The sequence below is a fragment of the Cyanistes caeruleus genome, chromosome 26 (assembly GCF_971803275.1).
Source record: "Cyanistes caeruleus chromosome 26, bCyaCae1.hap1.1, whole genome shotgun sequence".
NCBI classification, from domain to species: Eukaryota; Metazoa; Chordata; class Aves; order Passeriformes; family Paridae; genus Cyanistes; species Cyanistes caeruleus.
Window position 1 is genome coordinate 4,869,420 of NC_141726.1, and position 25,864 is coordinate 4,895,283.

Here is a 25,864-nt window from a genome sequence, read left to right on the forward strand (position 1 = left end):
CGCGTGTGAAGAATTTTTTTTTTCTTTTTCTCTCTGCTGGGATTTTTCACGGCTGTCAGCCAGCCCAGGGTCCCTTTACACACCACAGGGTGCAGGATTGACTTTTCCTGAGCTGTGGAGCAGGAATGCCATAATCCAGGCAGGGAGGCTGTGCTCAGCCCCTTGCCCCCGTGCAGCTCCTTGCTCGGTGCCTGTGTCGCAGCCATCCAACAAAGGCTCTATTATTTCCTCCTTTTCAAGAGGGGAACGGGGGTGGAGGGAGGAATGAAATCAAAGTGCTGCCAGCAGAGCTGGTGAACTCCAGGCTGGAAACAGGAGAGGCAGCTGGGGAGCGGAGAGAAAGGGAATGTGGGCTGTGGGTGACACTCAACACTGGCTGCTGGGGCAGAGTGCTGGGGAGCACTAATCTCCTGGATATTTATACCCTCCTCTCGCATTCCCTGCTCCCACAGCACAAAGGGGGAGAGCCCTGCCCTCCCCAACGCCTCCAGCAGCAAGTGGAACTCCAGAAAAGGGGGCTGGAGGCAGTGCAGGGATGAAGCAGCCACCCCCACCATGGATGGATGGGGTGAATTCCCAGCTGGTGCTGGCTCTGCTCTGTCCCCGAGGCCACTGCAGAGGGGACAGGGCTGCTGCCTTCGGGTCACACCGAGAAGTTGGTGGGGCCAGGGCTGAGCTGAGAGTGGGGGGTTTGGGGCTCATCCTTTGTTCCACATTTGGGTACAAAGGACAGGAATGAGGATGGAGTTTAAAAATAGCCAGAGGGATCAGCTGGGAATGCTCCCCCAGGCCCCACTCTGCCCCTGTGGCTGGGAAAGAAGGCAGAGGGATGGTGTGGGGAGGCTGGGAGCTGGTTTTGTGCTCAGCAGGGCCATGGGGCAGGGCTGGGGAGCTCCCTGCAGCAAAGGGACGAGGGCAGGACAGCAAGGGGACAAAGCCAGTGCTCTCTGCAGCCCCTGTGATGGGGCAGGTGCGTGTCAGGAGCACCCTCTGCATGAAGAGGAGGAGGAGGAAGGCTCCAGCAAACACAGAGCTCAGGGTTGTTGGGAATGTTCTGACCCCTGCACTGCTCCTGGCCATGACCTGGCTGCCTCTGAGGGGTGTGGGCAGTGCTGCAGCCTCCAAGGATTTGAAAGATCGCTGCGAGCCTTTGTTTTTTCTCAGAAGTGTTTCAAGAGGAAAAAAGGGACATTTTATTCTTTGCCTCCTTGTTTTTTTGGCTCTTCACGAGGAGGAGTCTCTGTTCAGGTTTTTTGCAGCCAGCCCAAAAGAGTAAAACCATCCAGAGGAGCTTGAGCTGGGGCCTGGATATTCCTCCCTTCTCCCAGAAGAGAACAACTCTTCTGTTTAAAGCTTTAAAGGAAATGAGAAGTGGGGGGGAAAGTGTCCATGAGAATTGATAACACTCGAGCCCTGGGCAAAGCTCCAGCCTGGGAGCTGGGATCCTGCTCCAGCTGTGGCTACAGAGGGTTTCTTACCAAGACTGGAGAAGAAATGGGTGGCAAAAAACGCACGGGGAGGTGCTGCCTGCACCTACAGCTGTGCTCTGGCTAAATCCACACACACCTTGGGCGTGGAACAAATGCATCCAAGTGCTGGGAAGCACCTCCCTACAGAGCTGGGCTGGCAGGGCTGCCGTGTCCTCCAGGTGAGGGGCAAGGAATCAGTGTGGAAAACAAATGGAAAACATTTTCAGCTGTGTGCTCACACCTATCCCAGCTCTGGGCTCCAGCAGGCCCCTGGGCCAGCCCTGAGCTTGGGGGGGTCTGTGCAGGAGGGGAGCAGAGGGTTTCTGGTGTGCTCTGGGGCCCAGATGACTGCCAGAGGGACAAAATCAAACATCATTTGGAGCTCCAAAAGGCAGCACGTGAACCTGCAGAACTCCATCCCCTGGCACCAAGGGGCAGGACCTCACTGCCTCAGGAGGATGAAGGCAGGAGGGACAAGTCCAGAGGTGACAGCTGGGTCTGTTTACCCTGCAGGAGAAAAAAGTGCAAGTGTGAAGAGTTTCTCCTTGCAGAGGGTGAGGAATAACCTCTCTCCTTATCTGCAGGGAAAGGGCAAAAAATCCCCGGGTTTTTCTGGCTGCAGGATTTGTGAAATGTTCCGGTGGCTGCTGCTGAGGATGGATTTCCCTGGGCTGGAAGGACCCAGGAGCAGCAGGAATCACCCAGGACTGGTTTGGGACACCTCAGGCTGAACCAAGCAGGGGTTCCCGAAGGAAAGGGGTGTCACCCCAGAGTCCCCAGGGCGGCTCCAGCTGGAAATTAGCTCAGCTTTGGAAGTTCTGGGAAGCAGGAATGCTGGAGCAGGGCTGTGCTCAGGACAAACCCTGGGCTCTGTCACCTCACGGGGACAGCAGCATTAACCCAGGCCAGCTGTGCAGGATGGGTGTCACAGCTGTCCCCAGGGGTCACCCTGTCTGTGCCACCAGGCTGAGGTCACTCACATCATCCGCAAACACAGGCTGACGTGTTTCACTGGGCTTTGGTTAATGTTTTGCAAAAGCCGTGGTTCCCAAGGTTGTTGGCAGCCCCAGGACTCTGCACACAGGCAGGAACGATGGAGCAGTGACGTGCTCTCCTGCTGGAAAGGAAAACCCATAAATGCATTTTCCCAGGGATGGAGAGCTGGGCTGCAGCTCGGACAAGTGCCCTGCACACCCCACAACCAGGGACAAGTGCCCTGCACACCCCAAAACAAGGGACAAGTGCCCTGCACACCCCACAACAAGGGACAAGTGCCCTCCACACCCCACAAGGGACAAGTGCCCTGCACACCCCACAACAAGGGACAAGCGCCCTGCACACCCCACAACAAGGGACAAGTGCCCTCCACACCCCACAAGGGACAAGTGCCCTGCACACCCCACAACCAGGGACAAGCGCCCTGCACACCCCAAAACAAGGGACAAGTGCCCTGCACACCCCACAAGGGACAAGTGCCCTGCACACCCCAAAACAAGGGACAAGTGCCCTGCACACCCCAAAACAAGGGACAAGTGCCCTGCACACCCCACAACAAGGGACAAGTGCCCTGCACACCCCAAAACAAGGGACAAGTGCCCTGCACACCCCACAAGGGACAAGCGCCCTGCACACCCCACAACCAGGGACAAGCGCTCTCCTGCGGCTGCAAAAAGCCAAAGGCTGCTGTGTGAGGGACGCAGAGACATTTTAGATAAAACACAGCTGAGAAATGAAGCAAAGATTCTCCCGGTGCTTGGAGATGGGGGTGAGGCAGCAGACACGTGGCAGGGATGCGGAGCAGGTTTTACGGGAGATGACCTTCCCAAATGTAAACACGCAGCTCCTCCGTGCCCCAGCCTTACCGGGAACTCGATCTTTGCTCTTCCAGGAGCCGCGTTCAGCCGGACAGACGGAGCCCAGCAGCAAAGAGCGCCGGGGCTGGGCTGTGCCATCCCCGGGAGCCGCGCTCTCCTCTCCCCCTGCTCAGATTTCCTTCCTCCCCTCCTTCTCTGGGATTTCTCCTTCCTCTCCCCCTGGATCCAGCACTGAAGGACAGCTCCTGCCCACCCGGATTTCCCCTGCGGGGACTTTTTAGGATGCTGTAAAACACTTTTTGAGAGTGCTGGTGCCTCATTTTCTATTTCGCGTCTCGGTCTGGTGGTGATGGAGACAGGACAAGGGGCACAGCGGGGGTGGGCAAGGTGGAAAACGGGGCCAGAAAAGCAGCCAGCAGCCTGGGTGAGTGCGGGAGCCCGGCTGGGAAGGATGGGGTGAGGACAGCGGGGCAGTGCGGGGAGCTGGGGGGATCCCAAGGAAAGGGGGATAGCCGTGAGCTGACACCCGGCAGAGCAGGGAAATGAAACCCTCGGAGGTTTTGGATGTCCCGCAGCGGGAGCCGGGACCTGCAGAGCCTCACTAGGTGTCAGCAGAGCCCCGCCGCCGCTCCCGGAGCGCCCGCAGCATCTTCGGGAGCGCAGCCGGGCAGGAAGCGGCGGCCCAGGCTTCTCCTCCTCCTCCTCCCCAGCCTGACAACGTGTCCCTGTCCTCACCGGGACAGTGTCCCTGTTCTTCCTGGGATAGTGTCCCATCCTTCACCGGGACAGTGTCCCTGTCCTTCCCGGGACAGTGTCCCTGTCCTTCCCGGGACAGTGTCCCTGTCCTTCCCGGGACAGTGTCCCTGTCCTTCCCGGGACAGTGTCCCTGTCCTTCCTGGGATAGTGTCCCTGTCCTTCCCGGGACAGTGTCCCTGTCCTCACCGGGACAGTGTCCCTGTCCTTCCTGGGATAGTGTCCCTGTTCTTCCCGGGACAGTGTCCCTGTTCTTCCCGGGACAGTGTCCCTGTTCTTCCTGGGATAGTGTCCCTGTCCTTCCCGGGATAGTGTCCCTGTCCTCACCGGGACAGTGTCCCTGTCCTCACCGGGACAGTGTCCCATCCTTCACCGGGACAGTGTCCTTGTTCTTCCTGGGATAGTGTCCCTGTCCTTCCCGGGACAGTGTCCCTGTTCTTCCCGGGACAGTGTCCCATCCTTCACCGGGACAGTGTCACACCCCTCCAGCGCTGCTCCACACAGACCCCCGGCTCCGAGGGAGGATCCCAGCCCATCCCGGGGGCTGCTGGAAACACCAAGCTCCGGTGCCAACTGCTGCAGCACGGCAGTGAACTCTTTTGGGAGCACGTCCTGGAAGCAGACAGCGGAACCCTCCGTGGGAACAATCCGTGCCACTCCAGCATCTCTTCCTCCATCCCCATCGTTTATCCCTTGACCACCCCGGTCTCAGACTGTCCAGCCACCAAGCTGGGGTGATCTTTATCCCTCCTCGGGGGTCTGGGAGCTCAGGGCTCCCAAGTTCTCTGTCCCCTGGATGCACAGGAGCCTCCCGCTTTTGTGATGCTTGGGATGAGGCAGCAATGCCAACCACCCCTGGCACAGAGCACCCAGAGCCCCCCGGGATTTACCCTGAGAAGGGGTGCAGCTGTTTTAGTGTCCCGTGAGGACCTTTCTCCCACCCTGCACCCACCAGGCTCAGAGGGATCGTCACCTCAGCCCCCCCCGTTGCAGCCAGGTACCATTTGGGGTGACCCTTCGATCCCTTCCACCTCCTCCCAGCCCCAACAGAGGCCACCCCACTCCCAACCAAACCCTGCCGCTGCAAGAGGGGGGACGAACCCCTCCCCAAGGGGATCTCATCCCCCCTAACCCCACCCTGGCAGCCCAACTCCAGCCCCATCTCTAGACCCCAACCTTCAGCCTTACCCCTCTCCCAGAGTATGCTGCATCCTCAAGCACCCCTAACCCCTTTCCGGGGGTCCCAAACCTCCTGAGGACCTCGCTACCCCAACAGCCCCTCCCCCGAGGGGGTCCCAGCTGGCCCTGCTGGGGCTCTCAAATGTCCCCAGCCCCGCTGTGTGACCCCCCGGGGGTCCCGGAGCCCCCCCAGCCCCGCTGTGTGACCCCCCGGGGGTCCCGGAGCCCCCCCAGCCCCGCTGTGTGACCCCCCGGGGGTCCCGGAGCCCCCCCAGCCCCTCCGGGGGTCCCGATTCCCCCCGGGGGTCCCGGGCCCCATCCGGCCCCTTGGCCCCGCCCCCTGCGTGCTCAGGCCACGCCTTTATTTCCACCCGCCAATCGCAGGGCGGCATCTTCCATTGAGCCACGCCCCTTGCCACACCCCTCACCGGGTCTGACCACGCCTCCATTTCTGTCAGCCAATCACGCTGCGGCTGCCCCGAGGCCACGCCCCCCCGCGCCGCGCGCGCCGTGCGCACATCCGGCGCGCGGGGCGGGGGCCGGAAGCGGCGGGCGCGGCGGGGCTGGGCGGCGCCGGGAGCGGCGGAGCGGGAGCGGAGCGGGGTGAGAGGCACCGGGCACGGCCGGGGCTGGGCATCCGAGCCTGGGGGTGAGCGGGCACCGGCACCGGGCACGGCATCCGAGCCTGGGGGTGAGCGGGCACCGGCACCGGGCACGGCATCCGAGCCTGGGGGTGAGCGGGCACCGGCACCGGGCACGGCCGGGGCTGGGCATCCGAGCCTGGGGGTGAGCGGACACCGGGCACGGCCGGGTCTGGGGGCGGTACCGGCGAGCGTCAGCGGGGACCGGGATCAGCACCGGGCACCGGGCGGGGGACACGGCCCAGCCCCGGAGGCGGTACCGGCGAAACGTGAGCGGGGAGCGGAGGAACGCGGCCGCTGCCCCTGGGCCGGGGCACCGGGCAGTGGGTACCGGGGGGCGGTGGGTACCGGGCAGTGGGTACCGGGGGGCGGTGGGCACCGGGCAGTGGGTACCGGGGGGCGGTGGGTACCGGGCAGTGGGTACCGGGGTACCGGGCAGTGGGTACCGGGGCACCGGGCAGTGGGTACCGGGGGGCGGTGGGCACCGGGCAGTGGGTACCGGGGTACCGGGGTGCGGTGGGTACCGGGCAGTGGGTACCGGGGTACCGGGGAGCGGGTACCGGGGAGCGGGTACCGGGGAGCGGCCGCACCGCCCGGGCGGGGCATCCCGGGCAGGGAGGCGGGAGAAGCCCCGGCCCGGTTGAGCCGCCCTAAAGGCGGTGTTCCGGGGTTAATTCGGGCACAGATCGGTGCAAACACCCCCGCGGGGCTGTTACCGTGGGCTGGGGCTCGGTTACCGGGGCTGCACCGACTCACCGGGACAGGCAGCGGCTCCGGTTTGCCGCAGCTCGGATTTTTGTGCTGCACAGCCCCGGTACCGGCTCCATCCTCCCGGGGTGGCTCCTGGTGCTGCTTCCTCGCCATGGGAAAAATGCGCGATTTGGTGATTGCGATGTAGAGAATATTTGATATTTTAGTAAAAGCCCTTCTGCTCACACCAGCCTTTGGTATAAGCGGTGATATTAAAGGCTGATGTCCTTGAAAGTCGCCTGAAGCAGAGAGAATGAAAGGAAAACAATAGCCTTGTGTACGGGAGAAAAAATGTAAAGCAATCTGTGTTAGCCAATGGTAACTTGCTCAGCCCTCGGAGCCTGTAAAACCCGATAAAAGTGTGCTAAAGATAGAGATAAACCATGTTTGCAGGGCTTCTGTGAAGACTAGGCTGGACAGTCTGAGCGGTTTCTCAATATTGTGAAGTGGAAAATTAATAATTACAGTTGTTCTGTAATTCCCCCAGAAGTGTACCCTGAAAAATCCGGGAATCCTTGGCATCAGGACACTGCTGTGTGTGTCCCTTCTCTTCCAGAGGCCATCCTCGTGTCCCTGGGATATTGCTGAGCTTTCTGAAATCCCAAAACACCCCTTTTTTATTCCTGCAGAGAGTTCAGCCAAGCGGCCCGTGCTGGAGCAGGCACAGGAGGGATGCTGAGCGGTTTCCATGCTGGGAATTCCTGATTCCGAGCTCGCTGCTGCATCCAGCTTCGCTCAAATCCCAGATCCTTGGTTACCTCCCTGCTGGATTCATCCCCCTGTGACAGGGAAAGGAAGTGAGAGGAGTGTGCTAACTGAGGCTGGCAAGCTCAAGCCTCGTAATTCAGATAATTGTGCTGAAAAAAGAACCTTTGCTCCAGTGCCGAGCTTTAACCCCCCGTTAACATGCGAGTAAAACACCAAATTAACGTTTTTAATGGCTTCAGGAGGATTTGGTGTGTGGGAAAGCTGGAATAGGAGCCAGATGGATTTTTTTTTTATTATTTTTTATTTTTTTTTAAAGCACTCTTGGTTCTCTAAATAAAGTGGATCTGAAATAGCAGGAGCAGCCAGCACGAGTTCTGGCGCAATGTCAGCAAGTATTGTTGGACTATAAACAGCTGAGATCTCTGTCCTGGCAGCTGCTGGGACCAGCAATAGCTGTCTTGTGTTCCTGACCACTGCCTAAATTCAGGCATTTGACTCCTGCCTTGCTTCAAATAATTCCTGCCTTGATGAGCTGAACTGTTAAAAAAAAAAAAATAAATAAAAAAAAAAAATTCTTTTGGCTTTTGGCAGATATAAATGTTGGAAATCATCTGGTAGCTGATCCCCTGAGATATTCCAGTGTCAGCTCAGAAATAAACTGTGGTATGTTCCTAATTTAGTTGTCCCATCTCTATTTCTTTTGCCTGTAGAAACAGGAAGTAGCTGATGCAAATTTGGTGGTGCTGACAGCAGTTTGTCGGGCTCGGTGTGAGCAGAAGCGTAGGTTTGACTTGCTTTGGCTGGAAACCCAGCATTTGTGTCTTCCAGAATGTCTAAGAAAGGGCTTCAGGTTCATGTGCTGTCTCAGGCAAGCAAATAATTTCATTTTTTTTTATTGGTTTTCTGAGAATTTGCTCACTCTGAGGCTGGGACATCATCTCCTTGATGTTCCCCAAACAGGAAACTCCTCTTGCTGTGATGGGCAGGCTTTGGGGGTAAACTGATGTTTTTACCACTAAAATCCCTTCCTTTTATTGCTCTGCTCAGGCTGTTTGTGGCACAGCGTGTCCAGAGCTGTGTTCCCAGGCTGGGATGGGAATAAAGGGCAGTTGATAGATGAACAAATGTGCTGTGAAAAGGAATGGCCCCTCTGGCCCTGGGTGAAATGTTTGCTGCTTCCGCTCTGCTGGTAATCAAAGTTCAATTGAATTTGAAGGAGACCTGGAATTAAATCCTGTGTTGTGGTCTGGGAAGGGAGAGCTGCATCTCCACCCTGTCAGGGAACTCCAACCCTGCACAGGGAGCTGGAAAAGTCTCCCTCATCCCTCTGGAGCATGGGGTGCAGAGCAAAAATGATCCCTGGGTGGTCTGGAGGACAAAAATGATCCCTGGATGGTCTGGAGGACAAAAATGATCCCTGGATGGTCTGGAGGAAAAAATGCCTCCTGGATGGTCTGTGTGTGTGTGATCTTCCTCTTCAGAGAAAGGAAACAAGAACTGATCCTTTGCACTGGGACTTCTGAAGTCAATTTGTTGCTTTCTGTCGAATTATTTCACATTCAGACAGGCCAGTTGATGAAACCTTGTCTAGATGCAGTCCAGGCAGGTCCTCTGCGTGGTTGTTTTTGTTTTCCTTGCTGAATTTTAATCTCTGGGTTGCAAACTCGGGTTTATTTACAGCTCAATCTTTTCATTTCATTCTGTATGAGTACCCAGGCAGCAGAAATAGCTTCATCCACAGGGCAAAGAGCACAGGGAGGGTGAGTCAAGAGGAGGGACTGACATCCAGGACTTGAGGTTGCCTGCACTTAGCTCCCATTTTCCTGCCAATTTACCAACTGACTTATCTTTTAAGTTGCCTTAATGCCACCCATTAAAAGGAAATTAAAATGAGTTCACCATCTGCCTGACAGCACGAGGTTTGCAGAGCTCAGGAAAAAAACAAGGGAAGACTTGTCAAACAGCAGGGAGAGTGGAAGGAATGGGAGTCCCAAGGAACTCTGTGATTTTAGGATGTTAATCCCAGCCAGAGCAGCGTGTTTTGCTGCTGAGGGAGGGGGAAGGAAGCAGCTTTCCATCTGGACTTTGAGGTTGGTAATCCTGATCCGAGCTGCAGTTTGCTCACTGGGGCTGATGAGATTAGAGCCCGGAACGCGCTGGGGCTCAGCAGAGCAGCTCTTCCCTGTGCCACATCCCCCTCCAGGATACAGATCCCAGGAACAGGTGGCTGTTTCGGGGGAAGAGCCCACACTTTGTGAGATGCTGGCAGCGGGGGAGGCACAGCCCGGCTCTTCCTGGGCTGCGGATGCAGCAGGAGCGGAGGATCCTGCGGTCGAGCGTTCTGCATCGCTCACAGTTAAAGCAGCAGAGCTGTTCATTACTCTGATGATAGGGGTGACTGCCGTGCAGTTTCAGCTTCTCTGGACTCTTTTTTTGGTGTATCTGGAAGGCATCCAGTGGCTGCTGGCCGGTTTTATGCCCCTGGATCAGCTGTGGACAGAGGAGGAAACCGCTTCTCTTCCTCTCCCCTGCCCCCCACGGCAGAGCTGCCTCTCCTGATGCAAGCAGGCCCCAGAGGGGTGGAAAACCGCCTTGTTTGTCTTGTGACATCAGTGCTGGGCTCATGACTAACGCTGGATCTGCCCCACATCCTCTGGAGATGGGGTGAAAACCCTGAGCTTTGAAGCAGGGCTGAGAGGGCTTGTGAACAAAAGCAAAACTCGAGTGAGAACTTGAGGTTTCCTCTCCGAGGGGATCCGGTGTCAGCTCAGCCGAGCAAACCCTGCCTTCCTCCTTGAGCGTTCCGGGGAGTGTTTTGGGAAGGACCCCCTTCCTCCAGGCAGGGCTTTGAGCTTCTGCAAGCTGCAGGAACCACTTCAGAAGGAAGCTGTGTCCAGGCCACCATCGTGATTCATGCTGGAAAATCTTTTGATGAGTGGTGATAAGATAAAAATGCCATTGGTGATTTTGCTGCTCCCTCCCTGCATTCCCTGCGCATTACCGCGCTGGGAGCGTGACCTGTCTTGTTGCTTGGTGCAAAGCAGTAATTAATGGAAAGTTTACGTGACTTTTAAGACTTTTTCCAGATGAGTTGCAGCAAATGGTTTGTGTGCCTGAGTCTCTTTCCTGTGCAGTGGCTGCAGAGGAGGTTCTGCAGAGCTGCAGAGGAAGAACAGGGGCGCGTTGTTGCAGAAGCAGCTCCGCCGCCTCAGCTCGTGCAGCTGCTCCCCTTGGTGTGTGCCAGGGCGGCTCAGGCTCTGTGCTGGGGTGATGCTGGCCTTGCAGATGCTCCTGGGAGCAGTTCAGGACTCCAGGAGGTCCTTCCAGATGCATTTGGAGGATCAAACCCAGTAGTTTTCACCTGGAGCCTGTGAGCTCCCAGCAAAGCAGTTGAGCTGTGTGGTCAGAGCTGGGACTTTGGCCAGGAGCTGACTGCAGTGAGAACCTGGGCAGACCTTTGTGTCACTACGAGGTTAGAAGGTGGAAGTTTTATGTCCTTACACATGTAAGGAGTCCTTAAAATGGAACAGAAGCTATGAAGGAGCGAATGTGGCAACAGCAAGAGGCTGTTGTGTAACCCAGCTGCCTTTGCTAATGTGAGGGTACTTTGCTGGCCATCCTCAGGGTGCAGAGCTGGGCAGGAATGATTCTCCTGGAACTGGCAGAGCTTGTAGCAGCCAGCCATCTGTGGCATCTGAGGACAGAGGTAATTGTCTCCTGTCTGTGCAGGTTGTGGACAGCAGCAGACATGGAGAGGCTGGTGGAGCGGTTGGAGAAGGCTGTGGAGCGCCTGGAGAGCGTGTGCCAAGGCTCTGGCATGTGTGGAGATTCCTCTGCCAAAGGTAAGGCCCAAAGCAGCTCCCTGTGCAGGGCTGGGAGGGGAGGGGGCAGCAGCTCCTGTGCAGCTCCTGTTTTTATCCTGGGGGCTGCGTTTGCTGCCCTGCCAGGATAAAATCTCTGTGGCTGCAGCACTTGCTGAGCCTCCTGCAGGTGGGAGGTGCAGCCCGGGGCTGTGGCAGCCTGTGGGGTGCTCCTGGTGATCCCTGTGCTTGGGTTTCCCCCACAGGAGTGGCTCAGTACGTGCAGGCTTTCGATGCCCTTCTGGCCGGGCCGGTGGCCGAGTACACCAAGATCAGCAAAGAAGTCGGCGGGGATGTGCAGAAGCACGTAAGGATTGCTGCTGTCCCCCTGCTGTCCCCCTGCTGTCCCCCTGCTGTCCCCCTGCTGTCCCCCTGCTGTCCCCCTGCTGTCCCCCTGCTGTCCCCCTGCTGTCCCTCTGCTGTCCCTCTGCTGTCCCTCTGCTCCCCCTCTGCTCCCCCTCTGTTCCCCCTCTGCTCCCCCTCTGCTCCCCCTCTGCTGTCCCCCTGCTCCCCCTCTGTTCCCCCTCTGCTCTCCCTCTGCTCCCTCTCTGCTCTCCCTCTGCTCTCCCTCTGCTCCCCCTCTGCTCCCCCTCTGCTCCCCCTCTGCTCCCCCTCTGCTCCCCCTCTGCTCCCCCTCTGTTCCCCCTCTGTTCCCCCTCTGTTCCCCCTCTGCTCCCCCTCTGCTCCCCCTCTGCTCCCCCTCTGCTCCCCCTCTGCTCCCCCTCTGTTCCCCCTCTGTTCCCCCTCTGTTCCCCCTCTGTTCCCCCTCTGTTCCCCCTCTTCTCCCCCTCTGCTCCCCCTCTGCTCCCCCTCTGCTCCCCCTCTGCTCCCCCTCTGCTCCCCCTCTGCTCCCCCTCTGCTCCCCCTCTGTTCTCCCTCTGTTCTCCCTCTGTTCCCCCTCTTCTCTCCCTCTTCTCTCCCTCTGCTCCCCCTCTGCTCTGGAGGTGCTGCCTGTCCCTAGGGCTGGAAGGGCCAAGTTTGCTGTCAGAGTCTGCATTCCTCTAGCTCTGTATCCCAGGATCTTTAGAATCCCTGAGCATTCAAAGCAGATGCCCAGATAACCTCCGGGTTGCCACCTACACACTCAGGATGAATCAAACCTCCTCCTGGAAATCCTGAAGTGCCTGGCTGTGTGCAGAGCTTGGTGCAGGCCTTCAGGAGGCCTGAAAACTGCCCAGCCCCGAGCTGTGACGCTCTGGTGAGGTTCCTCTGGGGGTGGGTTTCTCCAGGAATGTGCTTGGAGGTCAGTGTGGCTGGTTCCTCGGGGATGGGATGATCTGTTAATCTCCCTCATGTTTGTGTCTGTCCTTAGGCTGAGATGGTCCATGCAGGCTTGATGAGCGAGAGGGCTCTCCTGGTGGTGGCATCTCAGCATCAGCAGCCAGCAGAGGTGAGTGTGGGAATCCCCTGATCAGAAACCTCTGCCCTCGGGGTCAGGGGTGGCTGTGAGTGTTGGGGGAACCTGGGCTGTCACAGCTGGGCCAAAAGAGGAGCTGGAGGAGGGCTGGGGACACTTGCTGAAGGTATAAAGTGCTCTGGGTGCTCCCCAGTAGTGGGCAGGATGCTGGATGTTGGTTCTGGGAGCTGCAGAACTGGCATTTCCCAGCTGTTGCAGCAGCAGCTGTGGTGTCAGAGCAGCCTGGGGGTGTCAGCTCGCAGCCTCTGTCTCCAGTTTCACCTGGCACCAGCTCTGCTCAATCAGTGTTCCCTGAGAACCTGCAGACAGCATCTTGTCTGAGCCAGCAGCCACCCTGGGATTTGTGTAGCTGCTGCTTTTCATCCTGTGATGCTCAGGAGACTTTCAGGCATCAAACTCCTCCAGGAGCAGAGCAGACACTTGTCTCTAAATGGCCTCTGAATAATCGCTGGGCTTTTAGGATTGATTTGTCCTTAGCAGGTAATTTAACACTTTACCCTGAGCTGCTGCTTCTCAGCAGGATGTGTGGCTGAGAATCTGATCCTGAATGCATTGGCTTTTCCCTGCTGAGAACTGTTTTTCCCCAGCAACAGGATCCCACCTTGCTTTTCTTTGCAGTTATTATCTCAGTCATGCCTTCTACTGTTACACTGTGAGAGCTGGATTTCTCTGCTCCTTTCCTGTTCACTGCAAAATAGATCTGCATCTTTTTGCCCAAAATCAGCGTTGGAGGGGTGTTATGTTTCACCAGCCTTGCTGGGATGCAGCTCTGTGCAGCCTCTAGCCTGAGAACCTGCTTACAAATCCCACGGACACGTTATTTAAATAAAGGATTATGAACAAAGAACAGCCTTAATCTAGGCTAGCTCTTTGTGCAGGTTGTCTGGCAGGAGTCTAATTCTGGAGCAGGCAGTTTAAAATGCAGAATGTGTGAACTCTCAGTGCTTGTGCTGAAGAATTTCCCCATCCTGTGACTGGAATGTGCTGCTGGGCTGGAGCTTCTGGAAGTGTGGCCTGGCCAGCGGTGCTTGGGACCTCTCAGTTTTCATCTAAACAGAAGAAAGGGCAGCAAAAGCAGAAGCTGAGGCTTTGGAAAGCAAGTTTTGCCCAAATTTGTCCCTCTCTGCCGCCACCAGCAGGAGATTTTCTGATGCTGAAGGAAGGAAAAGTTTCCTTGGAGGCTTTCTCTGGAAATGTGGAACTGGCTCTTTGCTGTGCTCTGACCCCAGAGCACTTCTGGCACTTCCAGGCAGCATTCCAAGGGAACAGCACACAGGAACAAATTTTTACCATCCAAATACTAAAGGATTGACTTGAGAAACAACAGAGGAATCCTGAAGTCTGGCTTGATGGGGGTGACACTTGAATTTGCTGGGACTCTGGTTGTGGGGCAGGCTGTAGCTGCCAAACCTGCCCAGCACCCTTTTCTCCAAGGGTTGGGGAAAGAGAGGGAAAATGTAACAAACTGTGTTGAAACAAAAGAACCCAGGAAAGGCAAAAGCTATTTCTGTCCTGGTTACTAACAAGCTTTGTCAGTGTCTCCTGGATTGAACATGAGTCACAGTTCTTGGCGTTCTCCCACAGCGCCGATCCGATGGGAGCAGTGACTTCAGCCCTGGAGGAGCTGGGCTGTGGGACCAGGCCTGGCCAGGAGCTGCAGCAGTCACTGCTGCCAGCTGGAATCTTGTTCTGAATCACCATCACCTCGGCTGTGCAGCCATTCCAGAGCCGTGCTAATTAATCTTAATTAATTGTCGCTGTCGTTGTGCAGAACGCCTTCTCGGATCTCCTCAAGCCCATCTCGGAGCAGATCCAGGCCGTGCAGAATTTCAGGGAGAAGAACCGTGGTAGCAAACTGTTCAATCACTTATCAGCAGTCAGCGAGAGCATCCCAGCCCTGGGCTGGGTGGCCATGGTAAGGACTGCAGTGGGAAGGGGTTTTCCTTGGGGAGAAGCCTGGCTCCTCCTCAGTTCTAGCTGTTACTTCTCTCTCCTTGCCTCCTTTGGGCTGAATTTTCTGTGGATATAACTTTTCTCTAGTCTCTCAGCCTCCTTTGGGCTGAATTTTCTGTGGATATAACTTTTCTCTAGTCTCTCAGCCTCCTTTGGGCTGGATTTTCTGTGGATATAACTTTTCTCTAGTCTCTCAGCCTCCTTTGGGCTGAATTCCCTTGGGATCCTCCCTCATGGGGAGTCCCACTTATCTCAGTCCTTATTATCTGATAAAAACTCCCTCATCAGATTCTGGTTTCTTGTGTTTATTGAAGGATCTTTACGAAACCTGGCAGGTCTATCCAGACTGGCTGCACAAGCTTAAATCACCACAGCCTGGCTCATCTCGTTCTAATGATACAAAATGGCCCCAGACCACGTGTTCTTTTCACCTTTATACCAATTTTTACCCCATTAACTACAGACAAGTGTATTGTTATTATATCTCAACAAATAATTTTTCTGTATCTACTCACGTAATTAAATCACGTAATTTAATTACTCACGTAATTAAAAGTGCAACTAACTCTAAACCAATCATATTTTGTGCTTCTATAAACTGCAGAAGCATGGAGAAGAAGGAAGAAGAAGGATTAAAAACTACACCCTTTTTCCTCCATCTTTACTCCACGTGTGGAACCCTCTTAAAATCTATACTTTCACCTCTGTGTTAAAAGAAACATTTTTCTACTTTCTATTTTATTTCTTACAAACTCTGACTTGCTCAGGGATATTTGGAAGCCTTTTTATCAATATTATATATGATTGATGTATTTTTTTAAAGAATTATATAGACAGAGAAATGTCCCTGCATTTCTAGACTCCTACACTAGCGTGTTCTTTCTGCTCTAGGCTCCAAAGCCTGGTCCTTACGTGAAGGAAATGACTGATGCTGCCATGTTTTACACCAACCGGATCCTCAAGGAGTACAAGGATGTGTAAGTTCACCTTTTCCCTTTGGGATGTTGTTGAATTTGGTCAGCTGGGTGTGCAAGGGCTGCTCCAGCATCTGCCCACCTCTGCTTTCCTCAGCCTTTCATTCCTCCTTCTCTCATCTCCTTGTGTTCTCAGAGATAAAAAACAAGTGGACTGGGTGAAAGCTTATCTGAGCATCTGGACAGAGCTGCAGGCTTACATCAAAGAGTTCCACACCACGGGGCTGACCTGGAGCAAAACAGTGAGTGCTGGCTCCGGGGCGCGCCCGGCCGGGTCACCGCGCCAGAAACGGAGCTGGGGTGCCACTGCCTCTCCTCTTCCCTGCTCTTCCAGGGTCCTGTGGCCACAGCAGGGGCTAAAGCACCGCCTGCCCCCCCGGCTGGGGTTGCACCCCCACCTCCAGGGCCTCCCCCTCCTCCTGCCCCCGTCAGCTCCGGCACCGACGACTCGGCCTCGCGCTCGGCGCTCTTCGCCCAGATCAACCGGGGAGAAGGGATCACCTCGGGTACGTGGGGGGCACGGGGAGGGAGGGAACTGCTCTGCCCCTGCTCCTTGTGGTTTCCCTGCTGTCCCTCAATGCATCTCCTTAAAAAAGACATGAAAACCCATTTTGGGGCTGGCAGCCAGGGGCAGCGCTTTCCCAGGGACCAAGTGAGCGCTGCTGGGGGAGGATTGGCACCCTCAGCTGCCAGGTGGAACAAGACATGGACCTCTAGATGTAAACAGCCAAGGCTGAGCCCTTTGGTTGCCTGCGTGTTTCTGGTACAAAAAATGCAATTTTGCAGCTGTTGTTTGCACAAAATCTTCCCCTTTTTTTTGTGTCACCTGGTGAGCACATCAGGACAAGGAGGTGCTGGGCTCGGGGCTTTTTCCAGCTGCAGAATGGAAGAGCTGGCACACTCTGCATCTGTGATCTGTGTCCTTGTCAATATTGCACCAGCATTTCCTGCTTCCTCCTTCCCTTCCTGTCGCTCCCACTTGGCTCAGCTTAGCCCCAGTCTCAGTTTATTTGTGTTTTGACAAGTGTTGATGGGTGGAACCGCTGATGCCTGGTGCTTGTGGAGCTGCGTTCCTGCAGGGGAGCCGAGTCTCAGGTTTGCCTTCCCTTGCAGGCTTAAGGCACGTCTCAGATGAGATGAAAACCCACAAGAATCCAGCCCTGAAGAACCAAGGGGGCCCCGTGAGGAGCGGCCCCAAACCTTTCACTGCTCCCAAACCAGCCTGTAATGCTAATCCCTCCCAAGGCGCCTCCCCGAAGGCTCCTCCCTTGCTAGAATTAGAAGGCAAAAAGTGGAGAGTGGTGAGTGCCTGGTGCTGGCAGGAGTGGGTTGGAGGGATGGGAGCTTTGGAGAAGCAAAAGGGGCTCTTCTGGAGACCTAAGAGGCACCAGCCTGAAGGCACCTGTTTGTTTTTAAAGGGATTTTCATGGCTTTGTGGCTCTGCATTCAGAAAATGAAGTGTGTTTCCCCTTCCTTCTCAGGAAAACCAGGAGAATGCCACTAACCTGGTGATCAGTGACACAGAGCTGAAGCAGGTAGCATATGTTTTCAAGTGCACAAACAGTACACTCCAAATCAAAGGCAAGATCAACTCCATCACCCTGGGTGAGTGGGGAGAGCCCTGACAGCTGCCTCTGTGTGTGTGTGTGTGTGTGTGTGTGTGTGTGTGTGTGTGTGTGTGTGCAGGAGCTAAAGCCTCCAAAATCCTGGTGCCCTGATCTGCTTTTTCTTTGCAGATAACTGCAAGAAGCTGGGTCTGGTGTTTGATGACGTGGTGGGCATTGTGGAGATCATCAACAGCAGGGATGTTAAAGTTCAGGTGAGTGAGCTGTTCCCTCTCCTGGCTGTGGAGCAGTTGTATTTCCACACCTGGAATGTGCAGATGTGAAGAATATCCATGAAACACCATCTGTCCCTTGGGAAAGGGCTGAAATTTGTGTCTTTGGAGCTGTTTCAGGGCTTGGGGTAAGAGCTGTGAGGAAGAAGGCACAAAGCAGGAGGCCAGCAGTAGGATTTATTCCAGATCAGTTTGGTGTCTGATTTGGGATGCTCAGTTTGCCCAGTGCTGGCTCAAGCTGTGTTCTAAAGAGATCAGAACAAGAAACTGGGGGAAAATGCAAGCAAAAAACTTCTTTTTTTGCTAAAGTTGGGAATATTTAAATCCCGTGCGATCGTCACGGGGAGGGCTTGGAGTCAAACCTTGAAAGAAAACACACCCAAAAATGCTGTGGTTGTGCAGTTTGAGCTAATTCTGCTCTGACCCTGCCAGGTCATGGGTAAAGTGCCAACAATTTCCATCAACAAGACAGATGGGTGCCACGTGTACCTGAGCAAGAGCTCCCTCGACTGCGAGATCGTCAGTGCCAAGTCCTCGGAGATGAACATCCTCATCCCCAGCGAGGGGGGAGACTTTGTAAGTGCTGCTTTGGAATCCTCCTGCAGCTCCCACAGTGGGGCTGGGGGATGCAGGAGATCTCTTTTGAGCCTTGCAGGGGGTGTTGGTTACAGTGGGGGACAGTTTGTAGAGTTTGGAGGTCGTGAGTGGAGAGTTTTGTAGAGTTTGGAGGTTGTGAATGATGAACTGATTAAAAAAAAAAAAAGCAGGAAAAAATATCTGTAAATAAGATTATTCCTGATTTGTGGGGGCTGCTCCTTCCTCAGGATCTCTTGGGGGCAGGACAGGCACCAGTGGTGGTACAGGAGGTAACAGAGCACAAAGCTGACAAAAGAAATACCTGAAGCGATGGGAGTGGTCACTAACCTCAGTCATAAACGGATTTTTGACAACAGATTTCTGTTTTTACCCTCCAGACTGAATTTCCTGTCCCAGAACAGTTCAAGACAGTGTGGAACGGTCAGAAGTTGGTTACCACTGTGACAGAAATTGCTGGCTAAGCCGAAAAGCTCCAAGGCTCACACCCTCCCCTGGCCCTGCTGTGGGACAAATCTGCTTTCAGATGATTCTCTTAGATTTCTTGTACCTTTCTGCTCTCAAACTGCTTCTCTTCTACCCAAGAGACACAGCTGCCTGCCATCACTGAGATTCCTCTGCCTGGGGCTTGGGGTAGGTGGTGGGTCAGTGATTGTCCACCTCTCTCAGCAGGAAGGTGTATTTCTCTCTCCCTTTGTCCCATCTAACCGCACCAATCGATCAAGAGTCTCAGTGAACTTTCACAGCCAGTCCTGGCAGTTGGCTTTCAGAGTGTTGTTTTTGTATTGCCTTTAAGCAAAACTGTTCATGTGAGAGGAGTGTTGTCCCCTTTTGAACGAGCACCGGTGTCTGTCGGAGCCCGCAGTACCCAGCTGCTGGGGCAGGTGTCTCGGGAAGGTCCTGGCAGCTGCTCATTCCAGCTCTCCGGAGCACTTGGTGGCATCACAGCACGTGGAAACGGTTTTGTCGGACCAAAGGCTGAGGACCTGGGCCGATTCCACCCTGATTTCCTCTTCCATCATTCCCAGTAGCTCAGTGCATTCCTGATTGTGCCATGACAGGAGGCTTTCATTGCCCAGTGCCACGGGAAGGCTGCGGCGCTGTCACCACGGCCACCCAGCAGCCTGGAGCTGAGCACCTCTCATTCCATCAGCTCTCCACCTCCACAAGGGAACCTTTGCTTCCTTCTTGGAGCAGCTGAACTCAGGTTCAGTCTTCCAGGATGGTTCTTCTGAACCTGTCCCCTTCCCCAGAGGAAGGGCCTCCTCCATTCCAGGGCAGCAGTGCAGAGTTGTAAATACCCGACTTGGATCAAGTGGGTTCATCACTCTCTTCCTCATCTGCAATCAGCCCCCACTGAATCCTCCCCTTTTTTTCCCCCCCCTGTTGCTTGGCTCTTTATTTTGGTGGAAGCTCACAGCCTCTGTTCCAGGGCCCTGGAGCAGAGTGATGGATCACACAGTACTGTACTGACCCATAAAAGGGAGCTGCACGTGCTTTGACCTTCATTTTTCCAAGGCCTCGGGTGGTATAAGCATATCTTAAATGCATTTCTTCTGTAAAGTGTCAAATGTTCTTTTTCTCTAGTACAAAACTTAAAAAAAAAAAATAATTATGCAAAAAAAAATTATTTTTTTTTTATTTTGAAACTGTCCTGTGACTTGTACTTGTCTTCTCCTGAGGCTTGTGAAAAAAACCTTTCTTATGTACTTAAGATTATACAGAAGATAGAATAAAGTTAATGCCAACTTGCTCATTCCTGTGGCTCTTGTCTCTTTTTTGGGAGCTCAGGTAGGACAGGGTGCCCCTCTCTGCCTGAGATTTTCCTCAGCTCCCCTCCAAACACAGTCAGTAGCTGTCCAAACTTCTTTTTCAGTTAGTTAGATGGAAAGTTCTTTATTAATTTCATTTGTACAAAAGAACAGAAACCAAGCCATTGGTTGAAAACTGTTCAAGCTGTTAATACTGCTGAATTCCAGACCCTCTTTTTTTTTTTTTTCTCTCTTTTTCCCATAAACCCCTAAATTTGGCCTTTTCCCCCCATCTTGAAGGATAGGCTGTAACATTCCCCTGCACACAGCCATGAGAGCTTTGCTGATCCCTACTGAGTTGGGTTAATACTGCCAGTGTGTCCTGCAGGAACAGGGGATTGAGGACAAAGCTCTGGCACAGCTCTGAGAACTGAGGTGGATTTACCAGGCCCTGGAGTGTGTCAGAGCCAGAGCAATCAGCCCAGGTGGGAGTGGAATCCTGGCAACCCCTGCTGAGCTAAACCTCCCCCTCTTGTTCCCCTTCCCCAAATCCCTGCAGGCTTGGCTGCACCAAGAGCTGTTGCACAGTGGCTGGTGTTAGTTACGGTGAAAAACCCTGCCCAGTGCTCCCAGAGCAGCTTCACTGCAGGAAAGGGAGGATGGTGCTGTCAAACCACTCTTCTGAGAAGTGCAGGTGGTCCCCCTTCACCCCCAGGAACACCAACTTCCCTGCTTTGTCCATCTCCTGCAGCCCCAGGCGATCCTGCCGAGAAAAGGGGGAGGTTCCACCTCTGCTCCCCTCGTGGAGGGGGGAAAAGGGATTTGAGGGGGATCCTGAGCCAGGCAGGAACCACCAGTGCCATTCCCTGAGTTTCACCAGGAATGGCTGGAGGGAAATGTCTCCCCAAACAAACAGCTCCTGGCAGGGGGAGTGACAAGAGCAGAGCTGGGGGGGCCCCAGGGACAGTGAAGAGGGGACACAGCAGAAGCCCCCGTCCCCCAGAGCTCACCTCTTTGTACAGCGAGGTCTCCTGCAGTGGGATGGTCTCCTTGGCTTGGCCACTTTTGTAAAACCCAAACCACTGCATAAAAACGGATTAAAAAAATGAAAGAGGCTTCCAGCAGGCTTCCAGCAGCTCCTGGAGCTGTTTGTGCCCAGCCTGCCCCTCTGCAACCTCCAAAGGACAAACCAGAGACAAGGAAGCCCCCAAACCCACCCTGCCTTCCTCACCTCAGAGATCGGAGGGTCCACCATGGTATCGTTGAGGAATTTCACCATCACAAACTTCTTCAGAGCCATCAGGTTTTTCTTGTAGGTCTGGTTGATGCCCTGGATGGAAGCAGGAGAACACATCCAAGCCCCTACAGAACCCAGAGCCAGGGAAAGTGCCTGCTCTTCTACCTGAACCCTGCCAGGCTTCTGCTCTCAGGTCACCGCTGTCCTTACCCTCTCCTGATTGATGTCAGCCAGAAAGATGCTGTTCTTCCTGTAGTCCTCCTCCTTCAGGGGGTCGTGCCAATACTCTGCTTGGACCAAGCTGGAGAGGGGAGAAACCAAGGCTCAGGTGGAATGCCAGAGCTGCTCCCGTGGCCTGGCCTGGGGCAGGTACTCACTGCTCCTGCACTGCCTTCGTGTAGGCTCCCAGGTCCAGGGTTTTGCGGATCCAGTCGCAGACGTGGGAGCTCTCCCCGGGACAGCGTGGGAAGCCATACACCCCTGGGGCAGGGACACAGCTCAGTCAGCCAAACTGGGACCCCTGGAGCCCTCCTGCTGCACCAGAACCACCTCTTGCACAGCAGCAGGAGTTACCCAGGCAAGCTCCTCGGCCAGCCCTCCTGCCTTGGGAGCTGGGGCAGAGAGAAGGGATGTGCTGGGTGCTCCCTACAAATCTTCCCTCTCCACTACAAAGAAACACGCTCCAGGAGCTGGGGAGTTCTCAGGGATCTGAAATTCACTGCCAGCCACTCCTAACTGCACACCTCCTTAATTCCACTTCATACCTCCCTCTCCTTGGGGCTCTGACCTCCCAGGTGCTGATTGTAAAATACCCTGAAGGTTCAGTTTCACCAATCTAGAGATTTCCCACAGAATAAATCATCCCAAAAGTCCCAAGGTGTGTAAGAATCCTACCCAGGCAGTGAAGGCAGCTCCTGACAGAGGTCCCTTTCCACTGCCAGTTAAGCAAGATCAAGATAATGAAATCGGCAGACATTAATTGGGCCAAACAGATCAGCAGGTCCAGAAAAGGGCAAAGGGACAATTTAATCCATAAGAAAGTGATCAGAGCTCAGAAAAGAGCCCCAAAAGGTGTCCAGGAGCTGGGACAGCTGCAGGGGACACTACCTTGGTGCTGTCCCCCGACGGAGATGAGGTTGAGCATGGGAGGAACAGGGCACCTCTGGGCCACAGCCCTCCTGTGGGGGAAGAGGAAGGAGCTGAAAGCTTGCCCAGGCCACAGCTGAGGGTTCTGTGTGGGTTTGGGCACTTGTGCAACGTTTGCCAAGGGATTTAACCCTGCCTGCAAGAGCAGGGCTGCAAGAAATCACAACCTGCCCCCTTTGGAGCACTCCTGCCTTTAGGAATTCAGCAGTTTGTGTCTGCTGAGCGCTTCTGAAGGGTCTTAAACGAGCAGCTGAACCCAGCAGGAGCCCCTGGAGTGCAGACTTACAGGAATTGGCCTCCCTGGGAGAAGCCCATGGCGTTGTAGCCTCCCTGGAGCCGAGGGTCCGTGGCCAGCTGGCTGCACACCTCCCTCACCTGATCGTTGACATTCATGAAGAAGCTGTTCTCCATATCCTGAGGGATCAGATTAGGATGGATCATCTGTACCTTTGCCATGGCTGGTGATGTTTTCAGCTCTGCAAACAGCACTGACATTTGTGGCTTTGAAAGAGGACCTGAGCTATCCCAGGGGCAGAAGTGAAATTCCAGTTCTGAGACTTCCCTTTACCACGTCCTGCCCTGGTTGGCAAAACTGGCTCATATGGGGCAGAGACATTTCTCCAAACTTCTTCACAACTTGAATCTCTTCACATTTTATTAATTTATACATAAAAATTAAAACCCAAATGTCTCCAGAACCCAGAAAACCACCTACACTGAGCATTGCCCTGAGGAATGATTTAAAGAAATTCCACAGGACTACAAAAAAATCTGTCAAAACCCACGAAGGTGCAGAAGCGTGTAATTTATTACACTGAAGTAAATAAATGTTTGCAAATCAAGAAGCATGGCCAGGGATAAAGCTCTGCCCCAGCACAGCATCAGTATTACCTGCAGTGCTTCGAGTGTGCTAATCAGTGGATTTGCATATTAATCCAATTTAGGTCAGGGATTTGTTTTCCCCCAGTGCTTTTCTGCAGGTATTAGCTGGATTTTATCGGGCTCCACCTGTCAAAGCTGTTTACCTCACTGAGAAGAGAAAATTAGCAGGGAAAGCACAGCAGGAATCCTTGTGGAATCCTGTTAAAACCACGGAGTGCAGTAACTCCAGCCCCACCCCTGCACGCAGACACCCGAGAGTGACACCCGATTTACCTGGATCATGTTGCTCCCAATCTTCAGCGACAGGACGTAAATCCCCGGGATTTTTTTCTCCACCAGTTTTTGGATGTAGCCCATGCTCACCGGGTTGCAGCAGCTGTCTCCTGCGGGAGGGAACACGGGGATGCACCACCACGCCACGGCCGCGGCCCTCACCTCGCCTCCACAAACACACCGCGAGCCCCGCTGACACGGCACCGGGAGCTAGCGAGAGTCCCTCGGTCCTGCTCGGTCCCCAGCCAAGCCCCGCCGCCCCCGCGGCCGTTGGCGGAGGGTCCCGGCTCACCCATGCCGTGCCAGATCACCAGGGGAGTGGCGGCGGCCGCGGGGCCCAGGTACAGCCCCAGCAGCGCCAGCACCGGCACCGCCACCGTGAGCGCCGCCATCTTGGCTCGTCACATGACCCGCCGGCGGCAACAAAGGGGCGGGGGCGGAGCGGGGCCAATCAGGGGCGGGGCGCAAATGAGGCGTGGCTTAGGGATGGGGGCGTGGTCTGGATGCAGGGGCGTGGTCTGAATAAGGGGCGTGGCCCGGTGAAGGGGCGTGGCCTGGGACTGCCCGTGGCCGCGGGTTCGAGCCCCGCCGTTCCCGATCCCAGCCAGAAATCCCAAATCCTGCGGCCCGCTCCCCGCCCCGGGACACGCAGCCAGGAAATCCAAGAGGCCTGCGTGTTGTCCACGTGGCACTGCTTCCTCTCTGCCCTGCCGCGCGTTGGGAATGGGCTGGGGCACATCCTGCCTGGGCTGCTGCCTGATTTCCTCCTGCAGAGGCGGGTGCTTGGCACAGCAGCCTTCAGGAAGTTCTTCTCAGCACCGAGTAAGGACAAGCCTTCTTCTGCCACCCAGCCTTTCCAAAACGCTTGTGTGCTCTGTTGTAAAGCGATTCCCATTTCCTCCCATGGGAAGCTGCTCCCAGGCACCTTCCTGGTGGCTGTGCCATGCCTTGGCTGCAGTCCCGCAGTCATTGTGCTCCTTCTCACACTGACTTGGACAATAACCAGCATGCCAGGGACAGGCATCAATATCCGCCACGTGGATATTGCACATCTCTGCCCTCCCTGGCTCTGCATCCTTCCCGTTCCCAGTCCCACAAGGCCTCTGCAATTCCTGCTCTCCCCTTTTCTTCTGGAGCTGCTGGCACTGGAAGCTAAGGGGTGAAATAAAGGCTTAAAATTCCCCCCACTCTTGCAGGGATGATCCTAACGTGTCTCAGCACTCCAGGCAGCATTCCTGCAGCGAGGGAAGGGACAGGAAGCACCCACTCCTCTCCCTCCTGGTGACAGTTTCCTCCCGGCCTCGCTCAGGAAATTTTGCTCTCTCCCTCCCCAGGGCTCCTGCTGGGAATCACAAATACCTTTGGCATAGTGGCAGGGATTATTGCTCCCACTGCAGCTGGACTCCTCATCAGCCAGGTAACCTGGGGCCAGAAACCAACAGCACATCCCTGGATAAAAAACAAACCTGTTCTCAGCAATGGATTCCTTTCTTTGCACTGAATCAGAAATGACACCAAGCCCACCCCCTCTCCCAGAGAAAATGTGTTGTAGCACCTGGCAAAACAGAGCTCTGGACTATTTTGGGGACAGGGATGACTCAAAGCAGGAAGAGCTCCACATGGGACCCCATCTGGATGTATTTGGAGATGGGGAGAGGGTTGAGGGAGCGGGTGAGTGGGAAGCTCTGTGCCAGGCAGGAAAAGCTTCCTGAATTCAGCAGAGAAATGTCAAGGTAGGAAATGTCTCTTCAACAAGATGGGGTCTGGCAATTCTTCCCTGAGAGGGTGGGCAGGCCCTGGTAGAGGGTGCCCAGAGCAGCTGGGGCTGTCCCTGAATCCCTGGCAGTGCCCAAGGCCAGGCTGGACAGGGCTGGGAGCTCCTGGGACAGTGGAAGGTGTCCCTGCCATGGCAGGGGTGGCACTGGGTGGCATTTCAGGTCCTTTCCAACCCAAACCACTCCAGGAGTCTCTGATTCTCTGTGTCTGGAGCTGCTGGCTGCAGTGCCCTGAGCCCGTGCCCATGGGAAGGAGCATGGACAGATCCCAAATGGGATCCATGGATTGCTGGAAGCCAGCCCAGCCTGCAGCTATTTCCAGCAAAGCTTTTCTTGGATGAAGTAAATCCATAATGAAGCAGTTTTACTTTTTAACCAGAGGCTTTTCACACCCTCTGCGCTGAGACTCCTGACACTTTTTTCTCTCCTTAATGAGACAAACTGATTATTCATTTATCCTTCATCCCTGCTCAGAAGCAACTGGGGCAAAAAACAATTGATGGCATTACAGAGCTTGGGCTGGCAGCTCTGGGGAGGCAGGGAAAGGGGATAAACAGGGAAAGCCTTGAGCTGGTGCCATCCTTACCGAGTGTGAGCCTCCTTGAAGGCATTTTCTGCTCAGGATGTGGCCACTGAAGAGAAGTTTGGACTCCAAAGTGGTCCAAAGTGAGTTTGGGCTGCCCCTTTCCCAGAGAAGCTGGGAAGTTCTGCTCCCCCCCGAATGCATCACACGTTTGGGTTGCTTTTTCCTCTCTCCGTTCATTGTGGCTGCTATTAACACTTCCCGTTATTACCGCATTTGACTGTTTTTTCAATGATGAGTATTAATTAACGGAGGGAGCCATGACAGA

At 54.9% G+C, this 25,864-nt stretch overlaps 2 protein-coding genes and 1 long non-coding RNA gene across 10 annotated transcripts; 1 reads left to right on the top strand and 2 right to left on the bottom strand.

Moving 5' to 3' along the window:
- Position 1: 1 nt before the first annotated feature.
- On the bottom strand, positions 2-6,876 carry LOC111939003 (uncharacterized). Its single transcript, XR_015279302.1, has 3 exons — positions 6,613-6,876; positions 2,450-2,586; positions 2-1,976 (listed from the first exon to the last, which is right to left on the bottom strand). It is a non-coding gene; the product is annotated as an uncharacterized LOC111939003 (long non-coding RNA).
- On the top strand, positions 5,775-19,705 carry CAP1 (cyclase associated actin cytoskeleton regulatory protein 1). 6 transcript variants are annotated; one of them, XM_086863304.1, is made up of 13 exons: positions 5,775-5,906; positions 11,044-11,156; positions 11,381-11,481; positions 12,487-12,564; positions 14,363-14,506; positions 15,436-15,521; positions 15,655-15,760; positions 15,853-16,024; positions 16,632-16,819; positions 17,000-17,123; positions 17,255-17,337; positions 17,788-17,931; positions 18,330-19,705. In XM_086863304.1, exons 2-13 carry the CDS (start codon positions 11,063-11,065, stop codon positions 18,411-18,413), a joined length of 1,404 nt encoding a protein of 467 aa, XP_086719430.1. In that variant the 5' UTR covers positions 5,775-5,906; positions 11,044-11,062; the 3' UTR covers positions 18,414-19,705. The 6 variants fall into 6 exon arrangements, with proteins under 6 accessions (XP_086719430.1, XP_086719431.1, XP_086719429.1 ...); XM_086863305.1 differs by having other exon boundaries at positions 5,776-5,948; XM_086863303.1 differs by having other exon boundaries at positions 5,777-5,864.
- A 112-nt stretch (positions 19,706-19,817) lies between these two features.
- On the bottom strand, positions 19,818-25,840 carry PPT1 (palmitoyl-protein thioesterase 1). 3 transcript variants are annotated; one of them, XM_023941210.2, is made up of 9 exons: positions 25,600-25,840; positions 23,239-23,348; positions 22,370-22,497; positions 22,045-22,115; positions 21,315-21,417; positions 21,148-21,238; positions 20,932-21,030; positions 20,711-20,782; positions 19,818-20,463 (listed from the first exon to the last, which is right to left on the bottom strand). In XM_023941210.2, the coding sequence occupies exons 1-9, from the start codon at positions 25,622-25,624 to the stop codon at positions 20,341-20,343; spliced, it is 822 nt and encodes a 273-aa protein (XP_023796978.1). In that variant the 5' UTR covers positions 25,625-25,840; the 3' UTR covers positions 19,818-20,340. The 3 variants fall into 3 exon arrangements, with proteins under 3 accessions (XP_023796978.1, XP_023796977.1, XP_086719438.1); XM_023941209.2 differs by lacking the exon at positions 25,600-25,840 and adding an exon at positions 23,531-23,796; XM_086863312.1 differs by lacking the exons at positions 21,315-21,417; positions 22,045-22,115; positions 25,600-25,840 and adding an exon at positions 23,531-23,796.
- Positions 25,841-25,864: the final 24 nt, after the last annotated feature.

Bases quoted from the DNA above. Each gene is read 5' to 3' on its own strand.
- CAP1 (XM_086863302.1), top strand. The intron at 17,124-17,254 runs GTGAGTGGGGAG...TTTTCTTTGCAG, and splicing joins GATCAACTCCATCACCCTGG to ATAACTGCAAGAAGCTGGGT. The intron at 17,932-18,329 runs GTAAGTGCTGCT...TTTACCCTCCAG, and splicing joins CCAGCGAGGGGGGAGACTTT to ACTGAATTTCCTGTCCCAGA.
- PPT1 (XM_023941209.2), bottom strand. From the start codon at position 23,630: ATGGCGGCGCTCACGGTGGCGGTGCCGGTGCTGGCGCTGCTGGGGCTG. The intron at 23,349-23,530 runs GTGAGCCGGGAC...TCCCTCCCGCAG, and splicing joins GGTGATCTGGCACGGCATGG to GAGACAGCTGCTGCAACCCG. The intron at 21,031-21,147 runs GTAAGGACAGCG...GCTTCCATCCAG, and splicing joins CTGACATCAATCAGGAGAGG to GGCATCAACCAGACCTACAA.